The sequence below is a fragment of the Salvia hispanica genome, chromosome 1, assembly GCF_023119035.1.
Source record: "Salvia hispanica cultivar TCC Black 2014 chromosome 1, UniMelb_Shisp_WGS_1.0, whole genome shotgun sequence".
Classification (NCBI taxonomy): Eukaryota; Viridiplantae; Streptophyta; class Magnoliopsida; order Lamiales; family Lamiaceae; genus Salvia; species Salvia hispanica.
In genome coordinates this window covers 13,565,106-13,585,814 of record NC_062965.1, presented here as the reverse complement: position 1 = coordinate 13,585,814, position 20,709 = coordinate 13,565,106, and the positions used below count along the sequence as shown (strand labels likewise).

Genomic DNA, 20,709 nt, shown 5'->3' with positions numbered 1-20,709 from the left:
ACGTGTTTAAGGATTTGGTGTATATAGTTTAAATTTCGTTCATTTGTTTTTCTTGCAGTTTATGAGCAGAGACTCACTGTTTGGGAACTGAAGTAACTCATCTGGATCAAGGAACATTCAAGTTAGGTGGCAGGTCAAGGAATCAACATCCACAATCACCACCAGATCGGGGTTTACGACAGTAGATTCATTTCCGTTCGAATCATAAAGTGAGGAAGAGTGGAACTCGTCAGGGAAAGAAGATCCAGAGTCGTCATCGGAAACAGGACAGTCAGAAAAAGAGGAAGAAGCAAGTGTAGACATGACAAACCTGGTGGATCCAGATCCCGAGATCGGTTCACTCACCACACATTTGGATGGCGAGCCTGCGCATGCCATAGTGTCGAATCAGCGCCAGAGGTCTATGGGCATAAAGACGAATGTGCTGGGTGTTTTACCTACATTCTCTGGACGGAGGAACGAGTGTCCTTACGAATTCCTAAATGAGTTTAGTAAGTTGTGCAGCATTCAAAAGCGCCCCAATGATGCCACTGAGGAGGACTACCGCCTGCGAGCAGTCCCATTTGCTCTAAAAGGGGAGGCCAACACATGGCTGCTGAGGCTACCACCCGACTCAATTCATACGTGGAAGGATTTCAAGCTGGAATTCTTGGACTATTTCTTTCCATCCAACAAAACAAATTCCTTGAAGAAGGAGATTTAGGAGTGTAAGCAGGACTATGATGAGTCCCTTAGTCAATATTGGTCCCGGTTCAAGGGGCTGCACGATGCTTGTCCAAATCATAGGATGATGGAGGCTGAAACGTTTTACTTGTTCTATGAAGGAGCTAATCTTGAGTCTAAGGACTTAATGAATTCCTCGAGCGGGGGGAATTTTACTAAAAACAAGGCAAGTGAAGCGCGAGAGATTTTGGGAAGGCTGATAGACGCAAAAAAGGCATACGACCACCCACGTATTATGAGGAGAGGCTCCGCCAATGCAGTAAAGGAGCAAGAAGGAGAAGGGGTCGGAGACAGGATAGATCGGTTGGAGAAGGCACTTCTGAGTGCGATTGAGAAAAAGGATTCCCCGACCTCGCAGGAGAAGGAGAAACCGCCAGGTCCAGAGGATAATCAACTCCAACTCTATTATGGTCCACCGCCCGATGGAGAATTCCAAGCCCAGGTGAATGCAGTGGGGAATTGGAATCAAAACAATCAGAATACAAGCTGGAATCAGTGGAAGATTAAGGAGGCACCATGGAGAGACAACCCCTTTTTCAGGTGGGCAGACGGAAACCAACAGCTCCAGCTACAGTACCCAGGTCCAGCAGAGATCCAGCAGAATTGGCCTAACCGCAGTCAGGACGGACCCCAACATAATTCGAATTAGTCAGGAAAAAATCAGGATGGGCCAAACAATTGGAGTTATCGCAATCAAGGGGATCAGACCAATTGGAACAATAGGAACCAGGGTAATCAAGGGAGCTCTTATGTGCCACCACACCAAAGGAACGCTTCTGGAAACAGTCAGAATTTCCATCATACACACCAGGGAAATCAAGAGTCAGAGAACCAGTTCGACAACAATCAAGGAGGTCAAGGGAACTATCGCCCAAGTCAAGGGAGTGGACCGAGCCACAATCAGGGGTCAAGTTCAAATCAATCGAACTATAAACCTCCGAGGAATCTGGATAATATGGTACACGACCTAGTCAGCTCTCAACAACACATGCAGAACAATATGCAGGCAAACAATGATGTGGTACACAAAATTCAAGATGCACAACAGGAGCATAAGTCTGTCATGGATATGTTGACCAAGCAAATGTCGCAATTGGCCACGTCATTGAATGAGATGAGGGGACACGAGGGAAGGATACTAGCTTCAGTAAAACCACCTGACCGGGCAAATATTAGTCAGATAACTTTGAGGTCAGGACGGGGCTATGAAGGTCCGGTGATGAAAGAAGATGAGAGTACACCTCTTTTGACGAGCAAGGAAGGCAGGAAACTGACCCCTGACCTAGAGGATACTGAGATAAGGAATATCAGAGTGGAAGACGGTCTTCAAAAAGGGGACCTGGAGAAACCACTACCTCGAATGGCTGATCCATTTTTCTTAGATCCAGAGCCTGGAGTGGAGATTGAGGAAGGAAGGAAAGAAGTCGGAGAATCGTCCGTCCCAGGTCCAGCAGAGACATTGAAACACACGAAGCCATTCCCTCATCGGGGGGAAGCCAAAAAGAAGAAGGACGACACCGAAGATTTCATGGAGATTTTCGGCAAACTGGAGATCAACCTGCCCTTCCTACAAGCTTTGAAGTTGCCTACATTCAGTAAATTCATTAAGGAGTTCATAGCGGGAAAAACCAAGCCCGACGGGAAGATAGTAATTGGAGAAAATGTGTCGGTTGTGATACAGAAGAGGAGGATGTCATCAAAATGCACAGACCCAGGTATGTTCACTTTGCCCATTTCTCTGGGTGACATAAAAATTGAGCATGCGATGTGTGATCTAGGAGCCTCGATAAATGTGTTACCGCTTTCGATATATAAGAAGTTGACAGGAGTGAGTCTGGTTGATACGAAAGTAGTAATTCAGTTAGCCGATAGAACATGCATTTCACCCGAAGGTGTGCTGGAGAATGTGATAGTAAAAGTGCATGATTTCCTGTATCCAGTTGATTTCCATGTAATAAAAATGAGTGATAACGAATCTGCTGAGTCTAGAGGAGTGTTATTAGGTAGACCATTTCTACGCACAGCTAAGACCATAATTGATGTGTTTGATGGAACAATATGCCTGGATTATCATGGGGAAAAATACACATTTAACATCGATGAAGCTATGAAAAAGCCACTGGATGTTGAGAATTTGCATTCCGTCGATATCATTAACCCCCTGGTCCAGGAATATCTTGAGACTGAATTAATGCAGGAACAGTTCAACAATTCGGAGTTGAGTCAGTCGGTTGAAAAGGAGGTAGCAGGATGGTGTGAAACCCTATTGGCTCGGGACCCGATAGATGAACAGATCAATGAAGCGATCATGGCATTTTGCCACCAACCACTGTCATTTGAGTCTACGGGGTCTGTTCAAGAAAGGAGCCCAGACGAAAGAACTGACTTGGGTAAAATGGCAGCAGGAGATCTGGAGAAAAACCCCCTGCCCCAGGAAGCCATTACACCAAAGAAGGAGTTGAAGAAACTACCCGAGACCCTAAAGTATGCCTACCTTGGGGAAGATGAAACATTCACAGTGATAATCAATAGCCGATTGACGGCTGAACAAGAGAATGAACTACTGGAAGTGATCCAGAAAAACAAAAAAGTCATCGGATGGACTCTCTCGGACCTGGTGGGAATCAGTCATGACCTTTGCATGCACCACATTAGACTCGAAGAAGGGGAAAAGGCTCACAGGGACCCACAGCGTAAGTTGAATCCGAATATGAGGGGGGAAGTTCTAAAGGAAGTCTTGAAGTTGTTATCTATGGGTATCATTTACTCCATTCCAGACAGTGAATGGGTCAGCCCAGTTCACATGGTGCCAAAGAAGTCAGGGATACAAGTGGTAGAAAACGAGAAGAATGAGCTGGTACTTACTCGATTGGTGACTGGATGGAGGATGTGCATTGATTACCGAAAGTTTAATGAAGCCACCAGGAAGGACCATTTTCCTTTACCTTTCATTGACCAGATGTTGGAAAGATTGGCGGGGAAGCAATACTTTTGCTTCCTAGGCAGATACAGTGGATACTTCCAGATATACGTGAATCCCGACGATCAGGAGAAGACAACTTTTACTTGCCCATTTGGCACGTATGCATATCGTAGAATGCCGCTTGGACTGTGCAATGCACCAGGCACTTTCCAGCATTGCACGATGAGCATCTTCTCGGACCTGTTGGAAGTATGTATTGAAATTTTTATGGATGATTTCACGGTGTATGGAAATTCTTTTGATTCGTGCTTGGCCAATCTAGATCTGGTACTAAAAAGATGTCAGGAGAAGAACCTTGTGCTAAATTTTGAGAAATGTCATTTCATGGTGCCCGAGGGAATAGTCCTCGGTCATGTAGTCTCTGAGAGAGGGATTCAAGTGGATAAAGCCAAGGTGGATGTAATCTCGAAGCTGCCCTACCCCACGAATCAGAAGGAGGTTAGAGGGTTCCTGGGTCATGCATGCTTTTATAGGAGGTTAATCAAGGATTTTGCAAAAATTGCCCAACCGCTTATGCATCTCTTGCACAATGATGTGGAGTTTGATTTTGATGAAGGGTGCAAGAAGGCGTTCCAAATGCTGAAGGATAGACTTGTCTCCGCCCCAATAATCCGCGCGCCAGACTGGAATTACCCCTTTGAAGTAATGTGCGATGCGAGTGATTTTGCAGTGGGAGCGGTCCTAGGTCAGAGGATTGACGAGAAAAGCTATGTCATCTTTTATGCCTCGAAGACCCTCAACCAGGCTCAGAAGAACTATGATACCACAGAAAAAGAGATGTTAGCAGGGGTATACTCATTCGAAAAATTTCGACCGTATCTATTAGGGTCGAAAGTAATAGTCTACACTGATCACGCGACGATTAAGTATCTCATGGCCAAGAGGGAGTCTAAGCCAAGGTTGATTAGATGGGTGTTGTTGCTGCAAGAATTCGATTAGGAGGTAAAAGATAAGAAAGGGAAGGAGAACAAAGTTGCATATCATTTAAGCCGAATATTCCAAGGGGATACGGATGAAGCTATACATGATGCCTTCCCCGAAGAACATCTTTATTATATATGGAAGTCTGCTAGACCTATTAACTGGGAAACAATGTTGACAGTAACAGGTCCAGGATCATCAGACAAAGGGAAGCATCCGATAAATGCAGAGCCATGGTTCGCTGACCTGGCTAATTACTTAGTCACAAGAGAAATGACAGGTTCCCAAGAAATTTCCCGGGCCCAGAGAATGAAGCTGAAGAGTGAAGCCAAATACTACTTCTGGGATGATCCCTACCTCTGGAAGATGTGCTCAGACCAGGTAATCCGACGATGCATTCCAGAATGGGAACAGAAAGATATCCTAAACCACTGCCATGCCTTAGCCTGTGGAGGTCATTTTGGACCTAGGAAAACTGCGAGGAAGGTTTTGGATAGAGCTGCCCAAGGTTTACCGAACCGGCGGTTAAAACCGAAATCGTAACCGGCGGTTACGGTTCCGAACCGAAACCGAAAAATATGCCAAACCGAAACCGTGAATTTTAGAACCGTGGTTCGGTTCAGGTTCCAAATTTTTCGAACCGAAACCGCGACCAAACCGCCGGTTCCGGACGGTTCCGAACCGGCGGTTTCACGGTTCCGAACCGCCAACGCAATGATAAATTTAAACATAGTTAATCCTTATATTAAAACTATACTCCATTAAATAAAACATTGCTGAATGATCCGGTTTATGAGTTTTATACTCTTATATAAATAACTTTCATTTTTAGATTTGGTAATATCCGTAGAAACAATAATGTGGGACAAAATTTTGTAGCAAAAATAACTTTATAATACTATTTGGTAAAATTGGATGGTAAAAACATAAGATAAAAGATAATAAAATAAAAATAACTAAATTACAAGATGGAGTCTATGTTGTATGGTTTATGGTAATAACTTTATAATACTATTTCCGATTTTATTAATTAACACATTTTTTTACGTATGGAATCTATGGAGTATGGATAATTATTAATAAATATTTATCCAACATTTTAAAATAAACTTAGAAGAATTGATTACTTTAAATAAAGTATAATAAATTAACATTGGTTAATGTTGTAGTCTTCAAAATTGATTAGTTGAGTCTTCAAAATTGATTGGTTGACGGTGGGCGATGGCTGCACTATTCAAAATTGATTGCATAAAACACCATTTCTTTTATTTTTATTTATTTATTCTTAAATGTTGATTTTAAATTCAAATTGGATCTCATTTCTCTCTATTTTTATCTATATTAAATACTCCTCTCTATCCTTACTTACACTCACCTCATTTTAGTGTTAACAACTCAATTTAAACTATCCATTTCCTTGTTCCAATTTATTTTATAATTTCAAACTATATGGCAAAAAAAAATTAACGGAAAAAACCGTGAAACCGCGAAACCGAACCTAAACCGCTACGAACCGTCCAAAAACCGGCGGTTCCGAACCGAAACCGAAACCGCCGGTTTTCGAACCGAAACCGAAACCGTGAAACAGCCTCACGGTTCGGTTCCGGTTCCATATTTCCCAAAATCGGAATCGGCGGTTCCGAACCGGAAACCGCCGGAATGAACCGTGGGCAGGAAGTTTTGGATAGTGGATTTTATTGGCCGACTCTGAACAAGGATTCTTTTGAATTTTGTCAAGTCTGTGAAAGATGCCAACTGACCGGGGGAATTTCTAGAAGAGATGAGATGCCGCAGAACCCGATAATAGTTTGTGAGATTTTCGATGTTTGGGGCATGGACTTTATGGGCCCCTTCCCATCTTCTTATGGGAACACGTACATCTTGGTTGCAGTGGATTATGTATCCAAATGGATAGAAGGAAAGGCTACACCCACCTGTGAGTCAAAGGAGGTAGCTAAATGTCTGAAGACCAATATTTTCAACAGGTATGGGGTACCCAGAGCCATCATCTCAGACCAGGGAACACATTTCTGTAACCGCACAATAGAGGCTTTGATGAGAAAATATGGTGTACATCATCGGTTGTCTACACCATATCACCCCCAGTCGAATGGTCAAGCTGAAGTCTCGAACAGGGAAATCAAAAGCATCTTGGAAAAGACGGTGAACACCACAAGGAAAGATTGGAGTAAGCGCCTCGACGATGCTCTCTGGGCATACAGGACTGCTTACAAAACACCGATCGGGATGTCACCTTATAGATTGGTGTTCGGGAAAATGTGCCATTTACCCGTGGAGGTGGAACATAAATCTCACTGGGCCATTAAAGAGATAAATATGAAGGCGCCGGCCTGTGAAGAAGAACGGAAGCTGCAGCTACAAGAATTGGAGGAGCTAAGACTGGAGGCATTCGACTCGGCCATGTGGTATAAAGAAAGAACCAAACTCTGGCATGATAAGAACCTCCGGGTCAAGGAACTTCGAGTAGGGCAGAAAGTACTTCTTTTTCAATCTCGGCTGAAGCTAATGCCTGGTAAGTTGAAATCCAAGTGGATAGGGCCATACACGATCATTGGCCTTCGAGCAAATGGAGCAGTAGAGATTCAAGGAAGCGCCCCAAACTCAGTTCCTTTCCTAGTCAATGGGCACAGAGTGAAGGTATACAGAGATAATGCAGATCTGCATGTGGTGGAAGAGACGCCACTACATGCATCTGCTATTATTTCTTAAAGTGGTCAGGCAAGTGGATATCCTCAATGAATTCCTAGGTCAGGTAAAATGGGGAACGAAAGTTTATTTGTACACTGACCTAGGAAATCTTGAGGATACTCATTTGCTATGTAAATAGTTCAGTTGCTTTTTAACACAAGAAAATCCAAACAAATTAAAAAAAAAAATAAATCTTCCAAAAATATTTTTCGAAGCACCAAACTCCCTGGGGAAATTGTTTTGTCACTCATGATCTCCGACCCGAGAATTTGGTGTTTCATTTCTTTTGTTTTATGAGTTGCTAGGGGGAGGAAGAGTCTTGCAAATTGGAGGGAAGACGGTTGCTTTTGGAATTTCGAATTCCGCTTTTCGAGGAACGTACGGTTGCTTACATCATATCACAACCGTTCGCCTGCCACTCTGAAAGGCCCAAAGATATTTTTCAAATCAGAAATCAACCAATCACTTCTCTCTCTACTCTCACAATTCTCTCTCTCAATAATTTCTCCCCAAAATTGTTTCAAACCCTAACCAAATCTACCCCAGAAATTGTGAGTTTTGCAGGTAAACATGAAGAAAGCACAGGATACCACCGTGAAGAAGGGAGACCCCGCCGCCAAACTACCGTCCGACGAGTCGTCCAGACAACCGCCGGCTCAGTCGATTTTCTCTGCGCTCGATATACGCTCAGAATGGAACCCGACTTCTGTTCCAGACTCCTCTACCGTCAAAAGTCCCGAGGAGGAAGCATTCTTGAAAGAGCTGGAGGAGAAGTTCGGAAGTAAAGAGGAGGCCGAGAGACTTTTCTCCCGATTTTCGATGTTCCGCCAGCAACCGCAGGCAATTCCTGAAGAATCAGCGGCGCAACCACCGAGTTCAAACCTAGAGGATTCCAAAACCCTAGATCCGACACATGCAGAAACTGGGCCGAGCCCAGACATTGTAGAACAGGGAAAGGGTGGCAGCGGAACTGAGGAGGAAAGCGTCAGCGGATTTGCGGACGAAATTGATAGGATGGCGGTGGATTACTCTTTGGATGGAGTCGCAAGGGAAGGTAACGCAACTGCTTTACAGTCGGTGGAGGGGGAAACCCTGTGGTTAAATTTGTGGAGGGGGAAACCCCTGTTTCTAAGAATGTGGAGGGGGAAACCCCGAGTTTGTATGTGGAGGGGGGAACCCCGTTTAATTTTGAGGGGGCTACCTCGACTTTGCTCGTCGAGGGGGAAACCCCAATTGTGTCTGAGGGAGAAATCCCTAACAAACCTGAGGAGGAGACTCCGAATAAATCTACGGGGGAAACCCCAATTATGTGTGCTGAGGGAGAAATCCCTAGGAATTCTGGAGGGGACGAGGTCCCCATTGTTGTTGTAGGACAGAGGCCCAGGGAGGACGGGCCGTTGGAAGTAGTAGATCTGGAGTAGGTGCCAAAGGACTCGCCGGTTGATCTGCGGCAGTCAAGGAGAATAGCACGGAGAAGCGTGCTAGATGAAATCGATGAAGGCAACCAGTCGAGGGGATCAGGGTTCCTGGCCCCAGGAGCAACGAGTGTGCAGGAGGGAGAAACTCCTGAGTCTGAGGAGGAAGTGGACGCCGCAGAAGAGCGTCGAATGGCCAAGGAGCGCAAGAGGAAAGGAAAGACAACCATTACTCATCGGCCTAGGAAGTCACAGAGGCTCCTCTCAGTCAGGGAATCTCCTCGTGCGTTGCCCAAAGCTCCTGGACCTGGTAAAGCCGACAGTGAGACAGAAGGAAGAGTCTGAAGAAGAAGAGGAGGTCTCTAACTATGAGCGAGAGGAGATCTGGATCACAAAGAAGCTCTTGGGAGCTATGGCTAAGTTCAACGACCCAAGGAGGACACAAACGCATAAGGATCGAAGTGCAGTAGGGAAACTGGCCAAATCGGGGAAGAGATATGACAGGGACTCTCTGAGGCAGATAGAATCCGAGGAAGAATTCCTTGGCCACATCAAGGGAATAGGCTTCGAGTGGCTCCTGAACCATAGCGAACAGGAGGTGCCAGTGGAAGCGGCCCAGGAATTTTTTTCCACTTTCCGATTCAAGACAACTACCGATCCAGATGCGAATTCCATCTCCTTCCGTCTTTTCACCATCGAGCATACAATGAGTGTAAGGGACTGGTCCCTTAGGATGAGGCTATTTACAAATGCTGAGGATGACGAGGGCATTTGGGTTGATAGAGTATACGGCCCACCAAGAGACACCCCTGGATTCTCATCACAAACTACCTTGGAATATTTGACACACGCTAGGAGTGGGACTTTCAAAACCAGCGTATCGAAAGGGATTCACATCACTGACCATCTCCTCCGTTTTGCCCAGGAATTCATTGGTTACAATCTGATGGGCACGGCCAGTTCCAACATCACCACCACAGAGCTCTACTTTACATGGTGCATGTCTAAACGCATCAAAGTCCACCTTGGGTATTGGTTAGCCCAGGCCTGCCATCAGATGACTGCCAACCCTTCCCGCCACATGTACACCTGCCACCTTCTAGGCGCCTACATAGAGCGCAACTTCGTGATGAAGATTGGGAAGGCAGAGCCGAGTGTTACAATGTGCGAGCCCCCCGAGCTATTTAGCATGGAGTACTTTTTCAACAAGGGGCTCTTACACATCGAAGGGCAGGAGGTTGTGCTTCTACAACATAGGGGCCAATGTGGACACAGTGAAGCGTGAACCGGAGCTGGTGGAGGATGTGGTGACTGTGGACGTGGCAGAGCTACGGAAGGAGTGGGTGAGGTGAGAGAAGAAATTGGGGGAGTCAAGAAGGCGCTACAGGAGATTAAGGGGAGTCTGGATACCCTGGTCGGGCGATCATCTGCCCAGAATGAGAGGATGACCGATGCGGTCAAGCTTATGAAGAGAATGACAGAATGGTTGGGAGAGGTGCTTCCCCAGACACCAACAGAAGTTGTCCTCTGGACCCAGCAAAATGGTCCGGCAGCCCGGTCCGGGAAGTTCCTCCCAGCAGCAGCTTCCACCCCCCTCCAAGCCCTCGGTAGCCCCGCTTGTGTCTCCAGCCCTGGCGTCTATCTCTGTGAGAAAACCCCTGTCAAAACCCCCTGTAATGTCTGTAGAGGAAGTGTCGGTGTTGCCGGCGAAGAAGAAAGTGAAAGTGAACCGCCCCAACGTACCACCCAAGTCTGGCTCCCAAGGGAGCCAGACCCAGAATTGAATTCCCCCAGTTGACCAAGTAAATTTTATATTTCAGTCATTTCATTTTATTTTATTTTATATATATCCATGTTGCTTGTGCTGAGCATGTGTAATTGTTTTCTTGTGTGTTCTCCCACTTAGCCCAATCTTTGGTCTAAGTATGAGAAGTTTATGTGTTTCTTCAGCATGTGTTTTCTCTGCGATAATGTGGTCATCTCCCACTTAGCCCAATTCTTGGTCTAAGTGTGAGAAGTTTTTGTTTAGATTTCGTATGATATTTTCTGTTTCATGTCTTTGTTTTCTCCCACTTAGCCCGTTGCTCGGTCTAAGTGTGAGAAGTTATATTGTGTTTTTATTTTAATTGTGTGCACCAACTCCCTTATTTCCCCCCTTCACTAGGATAGCTTGGGAACAAGATGGAGTGAAGTGGGAGGGGGTGGGAGAGTTAGTGCAGTGTGTGCTCAGCATGTGTTAGAGTCTCTAAGTCTAGGAATTAGTTTTCTTTTTAGGATCTATGTGTTAGCATGAACTAGTGATAATAATAAGGCAAGATTCCCTTAGTAAAAGTAATTGAGAATAGGATGCATGTAACTTTGAGACCTCTGTCTTTTAAAAGCTGAAATCGGTTTGGAGGAGGCAAGAACGATAGAAGGTGCCTTAGCTGACCGAATTGTGAAGCCCCACTACTGATGTGAGTTAAAAGCCTTAACATTGAGTGCTAACATGATAAAAGGGGCTGCTACCTGATGCTTAGGGAGAAGAATTTAGAAAGGAGTAAAAAAAAAAACGGTTTCAAACCTGAAGGTATAAGCTGGACAAAGTCCAGAGGAGAAAAAAAAAATCTGGAGGTATAAGTTGGACGAAGTCCAGGGAAAAAAAGGAGGTATAAACTGGACGAAGTCCAGGGAAAGATGAGGTATAAGCTGGACGAAGTCCAGGGGAAAAAGAGAGAAAAATTAGGAAAGGAGGATAGAAGGAGAAATTCTCATAATCCGGAGCATCAGTGGCAGGAATTGACTAAGAGCGATCGATCCTAACATCCCTGGTAAGGAATGAGTAATCGAGCGAATCCAACAATTAGTAAGCTATAGGCCATCTGGACAAGCTGACAAACCGACTAGGTAGATAAAGGGAAGGGGAGGAATTGGAGTGTGTAGACTATTTGATTGACCTTAAGCTTGTGGGGGCGACTGCTTAAAATTTGAACTAGTTCATGCCTATGTGTTTTATTTTCTTAAGTGTTATTTTCTTTTCCTTTCCTTTCGTATGTTAGTGTCTAGGTCTAGGAGTTTTCTTTGGTCAGGGAATAACCATGCAGCGAAATTCGCCAAATTTCTCTTTTTTTTCTTGTCTTTATACTTGAGGACAAGTATGGTTTAAGTGTGAGCAGTTTGATAAGGCTAATTTCATGCATTGGTTATGTGGTAAAATTCTGTGATTTCCTGGGTCTAACAAAGTTTTATAAGGCAGGTGTGTAGAGAAATCGCTAGCCCCAAGAATAAGACGAAGATTGCCTGGGAGAAGAAGCTAGCGGGCAAAATGAGCGGAAGAATGAAGAGCTACTAGACTAAGGAGCATCAAATTGGAGGGGAAAATAGGGATCACAGGAACAGTCTAGAAGCTCTATCCACTATAAATAAGAGCATGCGCTCAACATGAAGAGAACACGTTCCATCACTTTTCGGCTCTTAGCTTAGTTTTCCACTTCTCTACACACACTTTCACGGGGAATTGGTCACGGGGGTTCACGTTCTAGCTTGATTGTGGAGCAACACCGTCTCTACGGAGGCGAAGAAACAATTATCATTTGCTTTCCAGTTTACTTTTCGTACTTTCCGAGTCCTCGCTTTTCGAGGCTCGGCTCTGTTTCGTTATTGTCTTTGAATACTTCGTATTTTGCAATGGATGTCGCTACTTTTTTTTCGTTTACCTTATTGTTGTGTTGTTGGTTTGATTTGTTGATTATTGTTGGTTGATTTGAGTTTGGAGTTGGATTGTGAGAAATTTGTTGTTGATTGGTTGAATCTACGTAAACTTGTGAGGATCGGAGATGGAAATGATGTTTGATTGTTGTGGATGGCTTGGATCCGGAGTGGATTGAGCGTCTCGTGGATGGATCTACTTATTTTCGCTTGATTTTGATGTTTAAATTCTGCATTCTAGTTTGCCTCGTCTAGTAGTCGTAGATCCGCATTAGTTTTATCTGTTCTTCGTTTCTATCGGTTTAATTTTGTTCACCTTGTTTCGATCTTCGTTTTGCTCTGTTTTTCACTGGTTGTTTCATGATAAAAGTTGGAGAAGATGATGTCGATGTTAGTTAGTCCTTAGGTTAGTTATTTTGCAGCTTTTCAGTCGTACTATGTCATTTTGGGGAATGGTCCCCACGTCTAATTCTTCCCAAGTCTAGGTTAGTTTAGGAAGTTGTTCGCTCGGTCCAATAATTGTCTTGCTTTCTTCTGGTTTATGCATGCTTTAAAGATCCCGTCTAGATCTAGCTGTTAGAATAAGTTCTTTAAATTTCTAAGTCTAGGAAGTAAGTCTCAACCCCAAAAATTGTGTGGCAGCAGCCAAAAATAGTTTCCAGGTCTTTGAACATGTTTACTTACGCATCCATCTCTGTGGATTCGATCCCTGCTTCCTTGTACTAATCTTTTAGCTAAAGCGGGTTGAGGGTTTTGAAGGGGGGGGGGTTAAGATAGTGATTGTGTGCCCAACGACAGGTAGCTCAAGATTCTCTGAGTTCCTAGACCCAACGTCTAGAGGATTTTTTGGATCGAGGGATTTTAATTTTGAACACTCTTTCGCTGACCATTAAACTCACAGCTCTTCACTCCCTCCGTCCCTAAAAAAGTATGAAGTCCGTCTCTAAAAAGTCTGAACTTTCTAATTTTAGAAATCCTTCTCTTTATCGAGGTGGGACCCATTTTGCACTAACAATACTTTATTTACCTTTCTTTCTATCTCTCTCTTACTAGACAAATTATAAAACCCGTATTGAACTAAATGTTCATTCTTTTTAAGGACAGATGGAGTATCTCAAACGGGTCCCACATTTCACTTCTTTTTCCACTCACTTTCTTTCATACTAGTATTTTTTAAAACCCATGTTGACTCAAATCAGTTTCATAATGGCGGATGGACGAAGGGAGTATTAACACTGAGCTGGTTTTCATGAAATCTAAAGTGGGAAATGGGATTCACCAGTACTCCTATAAAATAATGATATGTTTGGCTTAGTTCATTTTCTGTGACAAGATTATATATTGCAGACGAAGTTAATAGAAACCAATTGTGGGGATAGCTCAGTTGGGAGAGCGTCAGACTGAAGATCTGAAGGTCACGTGTTCGATCCACGTTCACCGCATTCACTTTTTTTTTTACTATTTCAGTTCAATTTTTGATACTTTCCCCCTTTTTTCTTACTTTATTTCGCAGCTAATATACAGTAACTATTTTTTATTTACACCAAGTTTGTTAAATAGGAATATAACTTGTTTTTTAATCGAATAGTTTAATTAATGTGAATTTGAAATATAACACTTTCTAATATATTTCTAGACAGTGTATTGCGTTATGCACACTTGAGGAAATAAGATAGAAATAATAGTATATTGATGAATTTATAATAACGATTAGGATTATGAAACAAAAACAATTAGAGTTTATAACAATCAAAGTTTACACTACAATAATTCTCGTAAGTTAATAGTATTTGAAATAGGGGTAAAATATGTTATTGGGAAATTGGAAACTAGGAGAGAACCAAAAATTGTTTTGTAATGATCTTACTTAAATCATAATGATCCAATTTAAATTTGTAATAACTCACTCTCACACGTTATGAACTGAGCGAGAATTAAAATTACTATTTTTAAATAATCAACAAATTCTTATTTTAATCCTTAATTTTCTCTTTTTCTTAATTGAATTAACTAATAAAAAATCATTATGGCTAATATATCCTTGTGATGACCTAAATCTCCTTCAAAATGATATACTACTCCATATGAGATAATTAATATAACTGGTTAATTTATGGGATTTTGGTCTCTACTACTATCATTAATTTTGCCAAAAATATGCTACACCGTTTCTCATAAACTATAAAAGTGGTATGAAAACCACGAACTTTGGCGTAGCAGCGTGTTTCATTCCCAAATCCCAACCCAACCCATTTTAAATTTTTTTTGGCAAAATGCATTCTACATAGACGATTATAAAGTGCGTGACACAACAAAAAAAATGAAATATTACTACGTCGGCGACTTTGTACGACATAACCATTTCTGCAAGAAAATCACGACACAACAAACAATGCAACATTCGAATCCCGTTGAAACCCACGACACAACAACGGTGCAACCATTTGACACGTGATACTCCACGCGAAGAGAAGTAGCTACACTACCTTTTAATCTTTCATACTAAATGACTGCATAACACTATTTGACCAAAGGTTAATAATTTAAGCTTTAATTCTACTAACAAAATTTAAAGTCGAGACTTTGGGTTTCAGACATTAATCACTCTATAATTAGGTTATATACGCACACGATTGACCTACTTCTTTTTTTTATTGATAAATAAAAAGAAATTTAAATATTGTGTCATAATAGACTCGAACATGAGACATTTGACCTCAAGTATTAACTACTACTCATTAACTTGCTTCTTATTATACAATTGAATGGTTCGGTTTGATGCAATTGGTACATTTAAACTATAAGAATTATTAAGATGATGTTCAATTTGTTATATAAAATAATATAAAGATACGATATGTGATAAACCATAATATGATTTCTCTACGGTTAGTTATAAGATATGATCTAATCTTGGTATTATGGGGTGTGTCAAAATACATTGTCACATAGATAAGAATACAATCGAATAAAAAGTAAAATTAATTATAATTAATCACAAATAATCACGACAACTGAACAAATAAACATTGGAGTTTTTGGCTATTCACTACATTGGAGTTTTATTCATGGTTTGTAATCAATGTTTGAAGAAGTATAAATTATTTGTTCTCTCATCACGAATATCATTTATATGATTTCTAATTATATAGAATATGATGTGTTTTGTTTTAATTTAAATATTTAAACTTTTTCCAACCTAAAACTAAAATAAAATTCTTGTTATATAAACATCAAAGAACCTCCGTTCTTACGAAATATTTTTAAGTAGTTAACACTAAAAAAAAATCTTGTTTGCACACAATGAAGGGAGTCATTGTAAAAAAAATTGAGATAATAGAAAAAAAAATAATAATAATTGAATTTTAAATATCCAAATCACTATAAAATTCTGAATTCGCCACTGATTAATTACTGTGTAGACAAGATTAACATATGATTAACAGAGTAAAGTGATGTTCGATTTCTAAGATAAAATAATACCAAGATATAATCTAGGATTAAATTGTGAAATTATTTTAGTTATATGAGGTTAACTATGACTAATTATCCAATGATTATTCATCTAGGATTGAGTTGTGAGGTTAGATCTCATGAACCAAACACATTACAAATTTGAATATCGGATAGAATCTTGCAAACCGAACAGCATTCGAGTATGATTGACAAATCATTAATTATATTTTTTAATACATGATGAGTAATAAAATACTTAAAATACAAATGTAGAAGAAAAGTAGGAGTACTACTAGTTGAGATAAAAATGGCTGAATTTATGTTCACCTAAAAATATTTTCTCCTTTGGGGGCTATGTGGTGAAATATTGTCTCTGCCCCAAAAATTAGCATCAACAATTCTTCAAATAAGAAGCAGGAATCCGTTTCCGTGCAGTGATTCCAGCAATCTCGAAATGGCGAGCTCTCTTCGGCGGCTGGCGAGTGATTCCATTAAGATTTCTAGATCGGCAAGAGCATTCTCCACGGAAAGCGCATTGGTCGAAACAAAACCCGGCGAGATCGGTACGGTTTCGGGCATCCCCCAAGAGCACCTCCGCCGAAAGGTATACTTGCAATTTTTGCGGTTTTATTTGAATATGTTTAATCAAAAGATGAATTGATTTACCTAAATTTGTTTTGGTGTTGGATAGGTTATGATATTCTCACCTGCCAGAACTGCTACTCAGCAAGGAGCTGGGAAGGTCGGTAGATGGAAAATCAATTTCCTGTCCACGCAAAAGTATGCCTATCATCTCTTGATTGCTCAATCAGCCTTTATCTTTGATCAATTTGTCATCCACCTTATTTTTCCTTAAGAAACATTGGGCACAAATTGGACAAAATGTTCACTTTGCTGAATTTGAGCTGGATCAGATTGTAATTTCCATTATCTTTGTGAGGAAGGAATATTATTGGTCGATGCTAGAATTTTAGTCTAATGCATTTGAATTAATGGGTGTTATGAGCATTGGAGTTAGCAAGTTATCGTTCAATTCCACCAAGTTCGTTCTTTGCATTACTATCAATTTGATTGCCTTTGTTGAGTCAGTTCTCTTCTGGTACACGAAGGGAACAAGTTGACCCCAATGTGTTGAATTATTGTATCCATGAGAATCATAGGCTGACGAGCATTGTTCTTCAGCTCAAATACAGGTCTTAACACTTTATCGGTAAATTTGTACCTGAAACATTTTACCAGCAATGATAAAGTAAAGTTGAGATGTTTATGGCAAGGAAATTATGTGGCCACTAAGGAGAAGATAAAGGCACACAGGAAGAGAATTATAAAGGAATGAGATGAAAATGTGAATGGAACGAAGATGAAAAAGGATTCCATACTGGTTCTAGTGCTTGGTATGCTTAAGGAATTAAAGAATGGATTTCTTGATTTTCTTACAATTAAAGATGATGTCAATAGTCATAAGAATGTGATCAATTATTCACTGATTGTTTTTATCATTATGGTTGTTGAATATGCATATATTGTTTCTGATTTTCAGATGGGAGAATCCACTTATGGGTTGGACATCCACTGGAGACCCATATGCCAATGTTGGGGATTCTGCACTAAGCTTTGACAGTCAAGAAGCTGCAGTATCATTTGCTGAGAGACATGGTTGGGATTACACGGTATGGTCTCCTTGGTCTGAGATCCCGACAGAATAAAATTTCCAAGTTTAAAGTTCTATACTCACGTTTAGGCTCTTTATGCAAGGGTTAGATATTAGACTGTAAACCGCTCTTTATTTGTCAGCTGGAATCTTGAAATTCCATGAAACTGGACTATGCTATAAAAACTTGAGTTATTCGTAGTGTAATTAAATGAAATAGAAGCGAATTAGCATAGGCTTGTTTTTGTTCTCTTAAAGAATCTGATTTGGCATTTTATTGGTCTTCCTGTATTTTATGGAACTGGCCATCTTGACACAGCCATTAAATCATTAACTTAAGTGATCTTGATATCAGTATTTTGTCTATTTTGAGATTGGTTCAACATTGCACTGTGTCAAGACTCGAGTACATTCTAGTGCTATTGAATCGTTTGGCATGTATTAGTCATTTATCTAAAATTTGGCGCTGTGTCAAGACTCAAGAGTGAATTCTAGTGCTATTGAATCGTTTGGCACATATTAGTCATTTATCTACAATTTTGGCACTGTGTCAAGACTCAAGAGTGAATTCTAGTGCCATTGAATCGTTTGGCATGTATTAGTCATTTATCTAAAATTTTACTTTTGCAAATGATCTTTGCTTCTGACTTTCTGGTTCTGTTATAAGTTTATAATGCTACTTAACATCTTCCATGTATATTTGTTTCACCAGTTTTAAATACTCCATGACAGTGCTGGTCTAATATTTTCGAATATGAAAGTTTCTTATGTTTTCATACTGCTTCTTATTCACAGGTCAAGAAGCACCACACCCCATTATTGAAGGTTAGATATCCTTATTTTAAAAATTTAGTTCTTGTTTATGTTTGAGGTGATTTAGCAACAGCCTGTAAAGAGACTTGAACTCCTATTCCGATTGTACTTTTACTTGTACTAAACATGTCTAAATTTTCTGTTCTATGTTTTCTTTTCACTTGTGGTGATTTCATGTTTGGTATAGTTTGGTTCATATAGCACTCGCTGTTTTGACAAATAGTACTCTGAAACCAAATCACACGCCTTCATGTATAACACACTGTACACTATTAATTTTCATGGTTTATTGGTAGATGGCAAGAGGAACGTCTTGTCCTTTGGATGAAAGTTGTTATGGTTTACTTCCTTTCCAAGCAGTTTTTGACAGAATTACTTAAACAAGCTCTGGTAAACTAAATTGCTTTTGTAGTAGTGGCCTGTTACATATTTGACTGACCTTCTATTTAACATTTTGATAGTTATACTACTAATACATTAACTGTGGTAAGTGGTGATAGTGAGACCATTACCTTTTGTGATGAGGCTGACATACGTTTGATGATAGCTTGCTTGTTGATCTCTTATTGTTGTGTAGAGATTCTTTCTTTTGTTCTATGTGCACATCCCCCTCCCCACCTCCATTAGAATTCCTACAAAGCTGACTACAAAATGATATTTTGAGGTCTCTCAGGACTCACGGTAGTCTTCCTACTGGGTTTCGTTTGCAGGTGAAGGCATACGCAGACAACTTCAAATGGAAGGGCCCTCCTAAGTCCGAGGCGAGCTAATTTTTCAAGTTTTATCATTTGCTTGGGGTTTTTAGCCCAAGGATGAGTACTTTGTGTTATCCTTGAGTGAATAAATCACACAACATTTGGGTGCCTTCATGCTTGATTTGTTTGTGCAGATAGTTTTAATCCGCATTGCACTTGTTGTAAGACAAGATACTTGTGTATTACAGAATGATATCCCAACTTTTAGAGAGAAAAGAAAATTGTTATTTTGGACCTTGTTTGTTTTAATTGCTTTATTTTCTTCGATGTGTATCTTTACTGTGTCAAACAGAGCCATCTTGTTAGACTAAATTTACTAAGCTCAATTGTCCAATACAGTCGAACTTAAGGGAGAAATATCTACGTTTTCTACGCACGCATCATTACCCAAAAGTGGATTTTAAAATAAAGATAAAGATAAAAGGGGTGTGCCAAATTATTTCCCTATGAAGAGGCGAATTCATTATTTTTTCGAAAGTCTCTCTTTATATATTTTTGAATACAATAATACAATATCACTAACTAGCCGTGCTGTATGGTCAAGAAAACTCACTACATTTACATTTTTTTAATTTTATTTTTCTCTCGATGAAGATGGTTAAATTTCATAAAACTGCATTAATGACTTTCTTAGTGTTACTTGTAAAATACTCCACATTCGAATACTTAGATACTTAATCGTTACCAATAAACAGACATTGATTCGTCTACAACTCCGCATACACGCTATATATCCTCTTTAAATTTATTAATTTCATGCGTTTCCGATTCAAATTGGAAACTGAGATATACTATGCAAAATGATAACTGAAAGAAGAGCCTACCTCTTTGCTAATGAGTTGAGTTGCCAGGAGCTCTTAACCGCTGAGAAATTTAGCTAAAACATAATTTTGGCCAGTGTGAAACTGTGAATTTCTTCACATGTCCACATAGCATAAGCATTTCCCTTTTAGGTGCAAATATATAGAGTGTGTGTAGAGCTGTAGAGATTTATAACCATGTTACAACTTACAATCGAAGAGGGATATCTGTTATCTGTCTAGACTCAAGACTCACTTTACCTATATCTTTTATCCAAATATCTTCACCTATATACAAAACTGTGTAACAAATATATTACATCAGAGATATCTGTATATTGCAAAATTATTAGGGTGTGTTTGGTTTGTATGTTAGGAGCAGTTAGTGCATGGTAACTAGTGGATTCGGTTGTTTGGTTTCTTAGTTAGGCTAAATGCTTGGTCCGATGAAATGTGGCAGGCCCAAGCTAAAAATGCTGAAATAGGTGGTTTTCTTATCTTTCAAATTTGGTGTGATATGTATATGGATTTTGAACAGTAACTCATATAGAAACACAAAATGACATTATTGTCCTCAATTTTAACTCCACACAGAGCAGCTCATTTTGAATTAATTAACGCTGCTGAATTAGTTTTCTTTCACCTCCACGCAGTTGCTGCTCGAGATCAACCGGTCGACACCCATAATACGGCTGACTGCGCCGATTCGGAGAGTGGTGATGGAAAACGGCGCCGGCCATTTATTTTGTTCGAGGTTTGGTTTAATTTACCCCACTCCGAGATTTCCTCCGCACCA

General features: G+C 40.6%; 1 protein-coding gene and 1 non-coding gene across 2 annotated transcripts; both read left to right on the top strand.

Annotated features, from left to right (window-relative positions):
- The first annotated feature begins 13,807 nt into the window (after positions 1-13,807).
- On the top strand, positions 13,808-13,880 carry TRNAF-GAA. The gene has a single exon. It is a non-coding gene; the product is annotated as a tRNA-Phe (tRNA).
- Positions 13,881-16,209: 2,329 nt separating this feature from the next.
- LOC125203294 (NADH dehydrogenase [ubiquinone] iron-sulfur protein 4, mitochondrial-like) lies at positions 16,210-19,347 on the top strand. Its single transcript, XM_048101611.1, has 5 exons — positions 16,210-16,498; positions 16,586-16,674; positions 17,435-17,564; positions 18,341-18,370; positions 19,069-19,347. Exons 1-5 carry the CDS (start codon positions 16,349-16,351, stop codon positions 19,126-19,128), a joined length of 459 nt encoding a protein of 152 aa, XP_047957568.1. The 5' UTR covers positions 16,210-16,348; the 3' UTR covers positions 19,129-19,347.
- The last annotated feature ends 1,362 nt before the right edge of the window (positions 19,348-20,709 follow it).